The sequence below is a fragment of the Doryrhamphus excisus genome, linkage group LG5 (assembly GCF_037039965.1).
Source record: "Doryrhamphus excisus strain RoL-2023G ecotype Guam linkage group LG5, RoL_Dexc_Guam_v1.1, whole genome shotgun sequence".
Classification (NCBI taxonomy): domain Eukaryota; kingdom Metazoa; phylum Chordata; class Actinopteri; order Syngnathiformes; family Syngnathidae; genus Doryrhamphus; species Doryrhamphus excisus.
In genome coordinates this window covers 23,792,935-23,806,886 of record NC_136361.1, presented here as the reverse complement: position 1 = coordinate 23,806,886, position 13,952 = coordinate 23,792,935, and the positions used below count along the sequence as shown (strand labels likewise).

The 13,952-nt window shown below is 43.4% G+C and overlaps 2 protein-coding genes across 2 annotated transcripts in view; one reads left to right on the top strand and one right to left on the bottom strand.

Annotated features, from left to right (window-relative positions):
• Window positions 1–1,547, bottom strand: part of dnah5 (dynein, axonemal, heavy chain 5) — a 62,902-nt gene extending 61,355 nt beyond the window's left edge. The window contains exons 1-3 of the mRNA XM_078790944.1: window positions 1,350–1,547; window positions 1,151–1,235; window positions 899–1,059 (exon numbers count right to left, since the gene is read on the bottom strand). Coding sequence (XP_078647070.1) covers window positions 899–1,059; window positions 1,151–1,235; window positions 1,350–1,547 — 444 coding nt within the window. The remainder of the gene's footprint in view (window positions 1–898; window positions 1,060–1,150; window positions 1,236–1,349) is intronic.
• Window positions 1,548–9,213: 7,666 nt separating this feature from the next.
• triob (trio Rho guanine nucleotide exchange factor b) overlaps window positions 9,214–13,952 on the top strand; it is a 71,293-nt gene continuing 66,554 nt past the window's right edge. The window contains exon 1 of the mRNA XM_058052917.2: window positions 9,214–9,924. Coding sequence (XP_057908900.2) covers window positions 9,855–9,924 — 70 coding nt within the window. The 5' untranslated portion in view covers window positions 9,214–9,854. The remainder of the gene's footprint in view (window positions 9,925–13,952) is intronic.

Here is a 13,952-nt window from a genome sequence, read left to right as displayed (position 1 = left end):
TGGAGGAGATGAAATGTTGCATCATCACCACACTGTTTATCTACCATTCAAATCATTTATTCTCTCTTACAGTACATCAAAAGGAAGCGGTTGCATCTTTCCCGTGTAAAAACACATCAGAGAATAGGAAAGGTGCCTTATTTCACATGCATACGATTCATATTATTCTACTACTGAGCATATGAAAGAAATATTTGATCAAAGTTGAAAAGCTGCAAAAAAGAGTTGCATGTCTTTATACCACATGTGTCAAACTCAAAACCCGGGGGCCAGATGTGGGCAGCCACATCCTTTTATGTGGCCCGCAGACGCTTGGGAATAATGTCAATAATGACCACCTTTTCCCGTCTAATTGTATTTGTCCTTTCATTTTAACAGGAAAACAGTACTGTGTGCCGTTCTATTCCAAGCACTTTGTGTTCATTCATTCATTCATTTTCTACCGCTTATCCTCACGAGGGTCACAGGTATGCTGGAGCCTATCCCAGCTGACTTCCATGAGAGGCTGGATATACCCTGGACTGGTGGCCAGCCAATCACAGGGCACATATAGACAAACAACCATTCACACTCACATTCATACCTATGGACAATTTGGAGTCACCAATTAGCCTAGCCAAGCCTAGCCAAGCCTAGCCTGCGTGCTAACCACTCGACCACCGTGCAGCCACATTTTTTGTTCTCAAAAGCAAATACTTCACTTGTCATTTCAAGGCAATTTATCCATTAATTTGTTAGCAAAAATATAATAATCAAATGCGTGGGCAATAGTGTAATATCATGAGGGCACATCCATAATGTATATTTGACTCCGAGGGCAACCCGAAGCGCGACGTGGCCCCCAATAAAATAGGTTGGACACCCCTCCTTTATAATTCGATTCCCCAAACAGACTCACTCTGTGGATGCTTTCAGAAGTGATTGCCTTTGAAGCGTTGGCTCTGGTGAAGAAGACACACACTCCAGTCAGGGCGACATCCCCCCCGTCCGTCACAAACACTTTACACTTTGTGCTGTGACCAGGAGGATGCGGAAGCTGTAGAGATGATGATGATGATGCTGCAACATAGAAATCATCATTAAAGTCTTGATTCATCATTGTATCGGTGCAAACGGTCCCATACACGAAAACACACAAAAATATCTGCACCTCCTTCCGCCGGCCCAGCTTCCTGATAGTAAAACATGAGGTGTGGAAGCCCTTCAGCCACAAAGAACTGCTCCATGCGTTCAAGCTAAGGAAAACACAGTTTTACATTTCTCACAACACAGTGGACCGTATAATGAAAGTAGTCCTGGATTATTATTTAAGTCCAAAAAATACAGATGGTATTAGGTGGGAATGGGACCTGGTTCCCGTCCAGGATGGCATCCTCCACATCAGACTTCTCTAGTCCGAGGCATGACGCCACGATGCTCAGCACGTAGTCATGTCTTCCATCAAGTTGGGCACGCTTGGCTTCACGCTCCTCCTTTAGCTTTTGCTGATAAAAAAAATATGCAGATTTGATATTGATATCAGGATGACTATTTCTTGCGCACAGCATAATTGATAACAGAGGATTGAAGTTATTTGCGTGTTGTGAGGGGGGAGGTTATGCAATCGCCTCGATTTTTTAAACTTTAAAAGATTCATGCAGGTTCTGAACAAGTTGCTTTCCAGCGTTGGAAATGACATTTTAGTGTCATTTGGAAGTCATACTTAGATTAGTACTAAGTCACTCACACTGTACACAAATGAAAGACATAAAATACTGTCATAAAAACAGTACAAACTAAAGTTATATGATGCAATCACATGAAAAAATCACCAAAAAACACTACACTGCTTAGTTATTACCATTGCTTTCATCGGAGCAGATCCTTTAACATGCTCAAGGATACTGTAGCAACCTAGCAGTTCTGGAGTGTGGAGTAATTTCCAACAGGCGTGAATGTGAACTGTGTGTGGGGGGGGGGCGGGGGGGTGCAGGCCAAAGAGGACTGATACATTTAAAGAAGCCTGGACTGGTCACATTTAGGGCAGGGCACATACGGACAAACAACCATTCACACTCATTCATAGATATGGACAATTCAGAGTATAAAAAATATAATATAAAAATAAATTTAGTTAAAACATATTAATCTTGAAAACTGAGTCGGCATGTTTTTGGATTAAGATTCAGTCCGTCTTTGATTGGAATAACAGTGAAACGTCTATTGAACAGTCGTCTTGTGTTCTCGATGGCGTGGTAATAAAATGAGGTCCAATCGGTTTCCTGGCGCCGCTGCTTAGTAACACAGGAACACAGGAAGAGGTCAGCTCATAAATTAGGTGAAACCTGGGTTAGCACAGGGTGTCGCCCGCATTGCAATTCTCTCATTTAGCCTTTTGGTGCGAATGACGAGAGACAAGATAGTTAGGATTTTAAACCGTTCTGCCCTGGGGTGGGTTCAGTCGGCAACAGATTGCTTATACCAATATGTCAGTACTGTAAAGTACAGTAGATGTATTTGACCACTTTTTTGCAACTGAATGTTAACCAGTGGATTTTTTTTTAAACAAAAACAATCACTATATGCAATATAGGATGTGCAATGAAATCTGCTGCCCTCTGGTCATTGTGTTGATTCCAATTAACAAAAAACAAGCAATGACACAATTTCATATTGACATCGCAACAGCAATCGCTAACACGTAATGTTTATAGCGAGACACTTGTAACTCACACGTGTCAGAATGAAAACGTTAGCTTTTTAGCACGTCCATACACACAGGTCAGGCTGCAGGTAGGCTATTCCCACACAGCTACTTTGCATACTGACACAAAACTACAGTAAAGTCTCATTATATCGATATCGGTTAAAACGAATTACTACTTATTACGATACTATTTTCATTTCCCGGCAAATTTCTAGTCTTTTATGATATAATTAGCTCCGTTAGTACGATACACGGTTATTATGATAATCCGGTTACTAGGATGCCCTTTTCATCTCCCGCCAGCCAATTTGGTCTGCTTATATCGATACAAAAGCAGCTTAAATCAATCTTTGCTTAAAGATTTCAATACCAAAAAAGAACACGGCGAACGGCTGCTTCCAGTCAACTTTATTTTTCACACTTCCACCACCAGAGTGCAGCACACACAGCGGAAAACACCCGTCCCTCGCGCCTACCCCTCCGGGTGGCAACACCTTCCCTATCGATAGTTCCGGGGTGAATTATGTCCCGGTAACCGGTAATCACTACAGCGTAAGTTTATTTTTATTTACTGTAGTACAAAATTTATTGTAGTACAAAAGCATGCTAGATACGCAATCCATGAACTCAAGGAGAAAATTACATGCCATATCAAAGATCCGCCCACTTTTAATGCAGTTCGGCGCAGGATCGGATATATGGATAGTCCGGTTATATCGGTATTTTTTCCGACTCCCGAGAATATCGATATAACGAGACTTTATTGTATATAGGGAATTATAAAGTCATTTTGCGGTTTGCAGCGTGACAAACATGTGCAAAAAGCATATTTTTCAAACCTTTTCAAAAAGCATCCATGAGCCGCATCCAACAATCGACACTTGGACTCCTAGGCGCGGGTGTCACAATCATGGCCTTTCCATCTACAGTACGCCCACACCAAATGTATGGCCAGAGGTGAAGCAGGTGAGGACGGCAAAAACTATACGTTTAAACCTGACAGTACATTCAATTAGCCTTTAACGCTCATGCCGTTAATGGACATTCACATCACACATTAACCCCATTAAGCCATCAGATGCTACCAACCGCTTCACTGCTCCCTGTTATTCTTCCAATTGTGCGAACGACCAAGTTTGCCCAGCAGCAAACAATACAGATGTAATGGCGGGAGGATTATTCAGTCAAAAGTCACCACACAATCCAATTATAAGATATAACATACTGTATAGAGAAGATAGCGCTGGCAGACCAAAGTCATAACAAGTACAGCATTCATATGCTGGCAAATCCGACCCCTGAGATAAGCTATGGGGACCAGCAATCCCGATTAGAAACAAACAAAGCTTTTTCAATTAAAAAAAAAACAAATATAAAATATATTGCAGTGGGACTGTTATACAGTGTAGCCCATAACTCATCTAAAATGACTTATTTACAATTAGAATTTAGTCGCATCCCTACAAGAATATCAAGTCACATATGTTGCACTCATTTCAATTAGTTCATTAGTTTGCAGCTATTTTTTACTTGAATTGCAATTATTGGCATAAAGCCCCGTAAAAGTAGTACGTAGTTCTCCTACCTGGATAACCTTGGAGACACTTTGTTTCCAAAGCTTCCTCCCAAACACCTGAGACATGACGGGTGACCTCCTCTACAGGAAAGCATTCACACCTCATTTGCAACTAGACAGAGGGGGCGCATGTCATGGCCGATCAGTCACCATGTGAGGGCTTTTTTTCGAGGAGGGGGGGGGGCAAAATAGATATGTAGTCATCCCTTGTTTCGGAAAGTACGTTTCAATATTAATGAACTAAATATTTACGTAGTTAGATCATATAAAACCTGTTTAGGACATATAAAATGCAAACTTTCTAAACATAATCAGAGCCCCATAGACATGAAATAACAACCCTATAGTCACCTTTACACTGTAGTTTTCTCCTAGTTTATCTATGGGATCACTACAGGGATATAAAAGACGGCTGCCGCTAGCATAGCATAGCAAGCCACTGCGGTAAATAATAAATGGAATGTGGGAGGAAAGACGAGTACCTGGAGAAAATTCCACACAGAGGTATTATTGTGACAAATTAATTTGGAGGACTTTTTGGTTTTATTGCTAAGAAATAATGCCCCATTTCACCTTCAGCAACCCTCTGCATTGTTTTTCACCACAGCCCCCTTATAGTGCTGAATATGTGATTTATTCAGCAAACATACAAAACGTGGTGTTCAGATGGCGTTTAGATGCTAGTTCATAACAAACCTCATTTCAAATACAGTAAAATGAAACACCCACCTGATTGTAACATACTATTTCCCTTCAAGATTAGCTTTTTTGCTATAAACACGTGATCAGTTCTGCTAAATTCCACATCATGCATGACAAATGAATTGCATTTGACCTTGGAAACCAAGCTGTCTGAAACTTCCGAGCTCTTGGGTCACCTTACCTCATTTTGATATTCTGAGTGCAGCATCGCTCTTGCCCTTTCACACTGACACTTCTTTTCAAGTCAGTCCGCCCTCTTAATTGGCTTCGTTTTTCATGACATCAGAGAATTAGGGCAGCCGACAAAGACGACGAGACAGAGAACAAGCGGCTTGGCTAAACTGGGAGGGCAATCAGCCTTCTTATTAGCCATGTGAGAACGCTTGCTAGCCTGGAATTATCTGTGTTCCTGCTAAACGCACACTGCTAACAGGATAATGCGGTGTTGGATGACTGTCTGTTGGCCAGGTAATTATCGCAGGCCTGCTCTCGTCTTACAGTGGGATGGGGGGAGGCGGGGACGAGGAGCTGTGGGACTGGAGATGTTGACTTGCTGGTATACGTTGTTGGTTCACAAAAGAAGACAATATCAATACACCAAGGCCTTTACGGTATGCCATGTCGCATTATGTTATGGAATAATTGATTTCTAGTGGGGTTTTTACTAGAATTTGTCGACAACAATACCTCTGTGTGGAGGTTGCATGTTCTCCCCATGCGTGTGCTTTTGACCTGGTACTGAATGCGGGCTGAATGGTTTCTCTACATGTGCCCTGCCATTGGCTGGCCACCAGTCTGGGGTGTACCTCGCCTCTCACATGAAGTCAGCTGGGATAGGTTCCAGCATGCCCTTGTGAGGATAAGCGGCATATAAAATGGTTGGATGGTTCAAAAGGTTACATTCAATAATGGTTGTTGGTTGCATTGGAATGTGCCTGACACTCTGGAAAAACCTGCCTGTGAGATTTTGGTGACGTGTCAGCCAATTTACCACTTCACAGGGTGCGCTTTGCCTGCGCCCAGAGCAGACCGGACCGGGCCGGAGCCTAATGAACGTTTTTATTGGTATTTATGATGATGAGCGGAGTAACGAGGTAAGTTGTGAGGTGATGTTCCCAATATATTGGGCCTATTTTAATTGAACCTCACCGCACGAGTGAACATGTACAGCATATACACAATGTACTTTCATCATGTTTGATGATGATGCAAGTTTTTCTGAGAAAATGTACGCTGACCCTTCAGTCAACTGGAACCAAGTAGTCATAATTCATGTTGTGGGAAATTGCTTTTTGTCCTTAGAATGGAAGCAAGTGCATAAAAGGTAATTGTGGAACGAGATTTATGCCCTCAAACAAACACACACACACAAATAAAGTCCCACATTGACCACCCACCAATGAATATGAAATCCCATTGGTGTTCCCAGCAAACCACGTGCAGCCGATGAGGAATAGCGCTCCCTCTGCTTGGCCGTGGCTGACAGGTTTGTATTGAAAATAATCATTGCCAAACTTTGCATTTAAAAGCAGTTATTTCATCAATTATTCAATACGCCATGACTGAGTTTCCATATTGAACTGTCAGCTCGTGAGCTGCCGTGAAACAGGGAAGTGACTTTGAATTATACATGCAATGGTGAGATCTGAGAGGGAGGAGAGGAGGCTTCTCACTGAGGCTGGGATGGATTTTGTTTTTAACTCACTGGCCACATCATTAAGTACACTTGCACAATCTAATGAGCCACAACAGTACAACAACTTGAGTATAGTAAAACTGTCAGGGAGGGGCGTGAGAGACCTTCATTTCAATGCAGACCTACCAACATGTACACATTTATAGTAAACAACATGCAGTTTGACTCTTGAATATGCTTGTTCAGTCTGTACAGTACAGATAAATGAATAAATATAATCAGTTTTTCTACTATTTCAGATGGGGGGGGGGGGGGGGGGGGATTGTGTCCCTAAGGAGGTGTGGGGGCCATGACAGAAAGTCATTAAGAAGCCCAGAAGCCAAGTATAATGTCGGTCAGTCTGCAGAGCTCCAGTTGTCATATTAACCTGTGACTATGCCCCCATCTAGTGGACACATGCTGGCGGTGCACCAGATCGTTACACTATTTCAATCATAGCGAAGAGGTCAAAGTGTCTTGTAGTGATTCTCAAAGCAATTACCCCCCCCCCCCCCCCCCCAAAGGAGAAGTGAACTGAAAATTAATTAAGTCTAGAGTCTCAAGATTACAAAGAATTACGGAATTTAATTGAAATTCATTGTTTTGTGGTGGAGAACTCCCCTTGGATCTCTTTTATTGATTTGGAATGAATGCAGGTCTTACAGGTAGGCCTAACTCTGGCATCTACTGTTTGTATGACCTTTTGTTTATGATATTTCCTTTTATGCATGGCTATTTGTAACCTTCATTTAATGATTTAGCAACCAATTCACCTTTCCTCCCAAGGTCATGGCGTCTAAAGATAAGAAAATACATGATCACATGATCTATAGACCTGTTCTAGTGTCCTGGCAAAGAAGCAAACAATGCAAATACAGGAATGTGAAGAAGACTTTGAGTGGTAGGGATGGGGGGGTTGCATTTTTGGATGTTCAACTTGTATTGCAAACATGCACTGAGCACTTTTAATTTATTTGTTGAAGTGATGGTGATAAAGATATAATATATAATTCATCTTTAAATAGAATTGTCTGGTTTTACTTCATTTTAATTGTAATTTTGATTAGGTTTAAAAAAACAACTCGATAAAAAATAAAGTATATATCATTAAATGTACTTTAAGTATTTTTCATGCAGTGCCTACATTGTATGTTGTATTTGTATAGTTGGATAGCAGTTTTACCAATATGAGGAGGAGGTTATGGCATTCCATAAAAAGTGTAGAAATCAGTGTACTTTTGACCGAGAAAAGGCGCTCCTACCTGCAGTTCTTTGAGGGACTCCACAGGCCCACTGGGCTGGCTGCTTCTGCTCCTGTAGCTGACCTTAACCTGACGACATGTGGAAGACATCTTGCTAACATGTCTCCTTCAAATCACTTCCACTTCTCCACATCTGTTGTTTTAAACGCTTAAAGATGTGTGTGTGTGTGTTGCTGTGCAGGGACCGTGTGTTGTTAGTGGTTACCTAGGCAACGTGGGCAAGGAGGGGGGGAGGTCAACATGGGGGCTATTTCAACTTTTAGAGAGTTGTTGGTCGTCTTGTGAACTCATGGACACATTCACTGGCCATAATATTAGGTACACATTTCAATAATTATCTTTATAATGTTGATGATTATAACTAATAAAACCCATGAAATGTTGATGGAAACACATCTCATTCTCAGGGCTGCACAGTGGATGAGTGGAGATCAGGAAGATCTGGGTTGGACTCTCCACTTGGCTTCGCTGTGTGGTTCTGCATGTTCTCCCCATGCATGGGTGGCTTTTCACCGGGTACCCGGCTACTCCAGATTGTCCGTATGTATGAATGTGGGTGGGAATGGTTGTTTGTCTATATGTGTCCTGGGATTGGCTGGCCACCAGTCCAAAGTATACGCCTGAAGACAGCTGGGATAGGCTCCAGCACCCCCACCCTAGTGAGGATAAGCGGCATAGAATGATTGGATGGATGGACATCTCCTTCTCCCTAGGTCGGTATAAATGTATAAATGTGTTAAAATGTACAGCACTGTAAAAAGCAGTTGCCCCCCAAGGCTAAGAACTGGTTGGACCGCCATTAACAGTTGCAATCAAGTGTTTGTGACGAGTTTATTACAGCACTGTGGAAGAATATTGGCCCACTCATCTTTGCAGAATTGTTGTCATTCAGTCACACTAACACTGCGACGTATAAAAATAGACATTGTTATAGCTTTTCAATTGCTCTGGGATTATTAACATTCACTGGTGGTCTTCAATTTGACCCCCCCAGCACCCCATGATAACTGTATTCTACTGGTTCTGAATTGAATTCCAAAAATCAAATAACTTTTGACAATATTCTAACTACTAGCAAACCCAATGTACTTCCTACCTTAAATATTACACATTTTAAATGAACACATTTAGGAAGTATAAGCTTCACATGCGATATAAATGTATTCATTGAAATAACAAACATATTTACTGCCATAATGCTTGTTAGTATTGTTAGTAGCGCTGAACCTGCAACAAGCAACTACAGAAGTCCACCGCTAGGTGGCAGCAGCGTACTTTAGGCACGCAGAAGGTCCGAGGAAGAGTGGTCCGGAAGAGAAGTGGGTTAGATTTGTGGGCCAAATGACCTCATACTGTGGCATCATCTTCCTCACAGCCGACGAGAAGAGAAACACCCCCAACACCGAACCATGTACGACCCCACGAACGTTCGGACTCCGAAAAGCTGAAAGTCACCGCAGAGGCCGCCGCTCAGTGAGAGGCAGGGAAGGAAAAGCACGCAGACACGCCCACGCAGGCGATAGCGGCATCAATGAGCTCATACGGAAAGGCAGAAGAACGACACTCCCTCACGGCCCGCATCAGCACCGCAGTGACGTGGGAGGGGGGCCATAAGCAAGAGTGGTGCACGATGCGCCAACCCCCCTCCTCCCCCTGAAACGGAATCCCAGGATATCCCACCCCCAATCATTTCCAATCCTCCTCCCCTCTTTTTTAAATCCACCTTCTCCTCTTCCTCCCTTCAACTCGGGAGCGCCGCCGCTCGGTCGTGAGGATTTCTCCCTTCTCGGTCAAAATGGAGGAGGAGGTATTTGGCTTAGTGAGGGGAGCGACGATTTTACGGTCGGATCGACTCCGGTGAAAGGCTCCGCTTGGCTAGTGCGATAAGAGCCGACACCGAATCGCTCCGGTTTGTGGATTTCTGGCGCTATTTGTGCACAGGAGAGCGCAGCCATGAGCGCAGGAGAAGGGCTGGATGAGGCTGCAAAGGACGCCGCAGACGTAGCGGCGTTTTTCAAATCCGGTAAGTCGAGAAGGGGCGAGTCTGGGCTTTTAAGGGGGGGGGGGGGTAATGACACCGGGGGGATCGGGCCCACGGTGAATTAGAACCATAACGGTGAGCGTACATGTGCCCGTTGGCCACATTTTAGCCCCCCGGCTTGTCTGCTGGGTTTCGGACACCAACGGCACCGTTAATGATACATCAAATGTGCGTGACGAGGAGCTGCGTGGCCCTGCTCTGAGGTACACTCAGGTGTGGATAACTGCAGCGTGAACATGTTATGGATCCCGACAGGATTGATCACCAAGGCTTTGGATAGGGACAGGATGTTTCCTGATTTTAGCCCCCCCAAAAGGATAACGTATACGTCATGCATCCGTGGGCCCTTCGAACGGTGGCATCACGATCACAACACCAAGCACAGGCCAGCCCACTAACAATGCATCCTAAACGTAAACACGTTTTATGGGGCCGACCCTGGCGTGACGTCATCCACGCCGTGGTTGTTGTGATGGTGCTTGTGACAGCTATAATCATCTGACTTGCAGCTGCAGGGCTGCAGTACACACTAATGGGCAAACCTGCCCCCCCCCACCCCCCACTGACGAGGAAGCAGCTGCATGAAACACCCTCTATGTCAAAGATAGTACTGTCCACTTTTGATTTACAGTGTGGGGAGGGGGGGGGGTGCATATTTGCACTGGAGCTGCACAAAAAAATCTCAACTGACTAACGTGAACTCAATTGTCAAGGTCTTATCGTTCTTTATTATCCTTCGCTTATACGTTTTTATAACGCCCGATCCCAGAGACATATTTTTACGTTTTTTTTTTTTTGCTCAAGAGACAGAAAGGTGACGCAGTTGCACCCCCCTCACTTTTACAGCAGTTTTAAACCATAAAAACGGCCACAAGGTGGCAGGAGTGCATCTGCTGTGCGAGCTGATGTGTGAATTTGAATGGAAGAAACAGTGACAGCAAGGAGGAAGTGGAAGAATGTGGAGGATTGTGGCGTGCAGGAAGTAGCGCTTTGTAGGGAAATTCACGCCCCCACACACATGTCACAGAGTTGTAAATAGTTCATGTTGTTATATTTGTAAATAAATTGTCATCTTGATGTAAAACGACCCCTATTTGTGTTGTTTATGGTCGTATGGCCGTTTAGGTATTTCAGCTGTCACAAAAGCGAATACAAAATCCGTCAAAGTAAAAGTTACGCTTCAGTAAAAGCAGTTTTTCTCACTATTTTAGTTGGGAACTGATATTTTCCTGAAGCTTACCTATGTTCTACTGCTGATTGTCACACCAAAGTGCATTGTGGGGGGAAGGAGTGATGGGGACCGCCACCAGTGGTCCACCCCAAAAGAAGCAGCTGTCTCCCCCTCTCACTCAGCTGTTTGGCTCCCTGACAACTGGTGCCGTTGGGTCTTCTGTGTGTTGTGTGTTGTGTGTTGTGCATGGTCGCACATACATGACGCACAGCATTTTAAAAGGCTGTGTATTGGCATATTTTGGAAAATGTGCTCTAACATTCTCCGCATGAGAAATTAGCATCGTGTTGATATTGTCGTCAGAATTGATTTTGATGTCGTCACAGTTGCCTGTATTTGTGTATTTTCTTGAACTGGTGTTGTATGAGGCAAGAAAGGGGGCACAAGTTGGACGGTTTGGATGTTTGTACAGCACCAAGCACAGCTCATACAGTATTCATGATGGAGGGAAATAGGTTATGGCCTCAGGAAACTTTAATAAGAGACTATTATGCATAGAATATATTGAAAAACAGATTTTTGTTTAAAGATGGAATGGCACTAACTTAAAAGGGAAGCCTATAATCGTCTGTTGTTGGTCATATTCTCGTCCTCTTCTCTGTTGCTACATGGAGATGGACTTGAGGGAATGCAGCAAATTAAAGTTGCATTCATTCAGTCACAGCCTTTAATGTGCTTTTCATTTGACCATTACTCTGTTCTGTAACCTAATACACTGAAGCCATGTTCTCCGTATTCATCAACGCAAACATGGTATTGATCTTCTCAGTCGGTATCCTGATCCATCATAGAGCCAAGTGCTCTCTACTTCTACTAACGATGCATTGCGTGTCCGACCGTTATTCACCTACCGTATGTTAGGCAGAATCATCTGCCACTGTTTAAGAATATAGACATATGACATGTCATAATATCAATAAAAAATTGACAGTATAATAAAAGTATGCATAATTTAATCTAAAAAAAACATAACATCGCAAATCATCAAAAGTCTTACCGCTCATGATGTTTTACAGGGCAAAAGCACCTTCTTCGCCAACTACAGTCTGTTTGAGTAGGAGTCTATCCGCATGACACATCCTGACTTTGCAATATTTGCCCACTCCTTTTGCAAAAGTGCTCCAAATCTAGCAGATAGCGGGGGCCTCTCATGTGCTCTTTGGGCCATCCCACGTACTTTGAAGTTGGATTCAGGTCTTGCATATGACTTATAGTGAAACATTTATTTCGTTGATTTGGGTGACCGCTGTTTGATGCTGAGCAAAATGCCATGTATGGAAACCAGCAGTACCGCTAGTCGTCGCTACTTTGTACTGATCTTGACTCCATCAATCCCAGCTGACTTCAGGCTAAAGGCAGACTGGACACCCTGGACTCGTGGGGGAGTTGAAAAACACAATGAGTGGTAATTGATTCCATGACGGTTATGTCAAACACTACACTACAATGTCTTCATTACAGTCATGTGAAAGCTGAAGCCTATCCCAGTTGACGGGGGGAAAGGCGGGTGACACCATGGATTGATCACCAGTCAGTCACAGGGCGCACAGAGACAGCCAACAATTCACATTAAAATTCATTAAAAGGCCTTTGAGTAATTTGGACTCTCCAGTTAGCCTAACATGCATGCTTCTGGACTGTGTGTGTGTGTGTGGGGGGGGGGGGGGGGTGCCAGAGTACCAATACTAAATACAGTAAACCCATGTAAGCAGACTCCACGCAGAGCCAACTCAGATTCCCTGACTGTGATGCAGACTGAGCTGCCAACCACTATTCCTTCCTGCTGGCCCCAATGATGTATGCGGTAAAAAAGCTTATTCAAGTGCTTTTTGATTGACTTGTGCAGGTTTAAAATACATATTTACCCAGAAACCAGGGTTTTATTATTTATACAATGCCTGTGCAGCAGTATACTTCCACTTTACATGGTCTCTCCAGCAGGCACCCTTAGTGCTGCCAGCTTTTTGCACGCAGAACTCTCGACACGCAGCTGCTCAGCCTAGTTGATCCCAAGCAATGTATTCCCAAGGCTCTGATTTGTCTTGCTTGTGTTTTTCTTGGGACCCGGCGGCGCTTTGCTTGTCAGCGATGGTAACAATGTAGCTATTGGCACCACCAAACAAACAGACCTCCACGGAATGAATGACTTTTCATCGCCAAGGTTAACTGACAGTCAGCATCAGTGGAGTTGAGCATGGTGAGTTTTCATCTCCTTTACCTGACTTTACTCATGAGTATGTCTACATGCAGTCACTATTTAAGGTCAATAGTCCAGTTTCTGAAACACTCGGAATAAACCATTATTCCTGTTTACATGGTATTGTAATCATTCAGGATATCCCAATCATGGCGATGCCATTCCTGCTCTCTGTTTGGGTATTTTCCGCAAACTGACAGAATGCACGCCTCTAAGTCTGCCAAGATATCTTTCCATTCCAAGTTCACCATCTTTAGCTCTGTCAATTTTAAAACAAGCAGACAGTTTGGATTAATTAGATCTTTAAGATGACCTCCATCAAATGTGTTTAAACCCAGTGGAGGGAGTCTCAAGGTAAAACTAAAAATAACTTCCTTCTGATGCACATTTTCACAATCCATTTCTTTTAATGGTCTCATGAGTGACGTCTAATGGAGTTACTGGGTGTGTGCAGTAGCATTATTCTACAAAACGGCATTGTGAAATTGAATTGGCGTCGAAGTGAGTGGATGCATAGTGCAATAAGATCAAACTAGTGTCAGTCCATCTTAAGCTACGTGTATCCCCGTTGGTGCCGTTCCG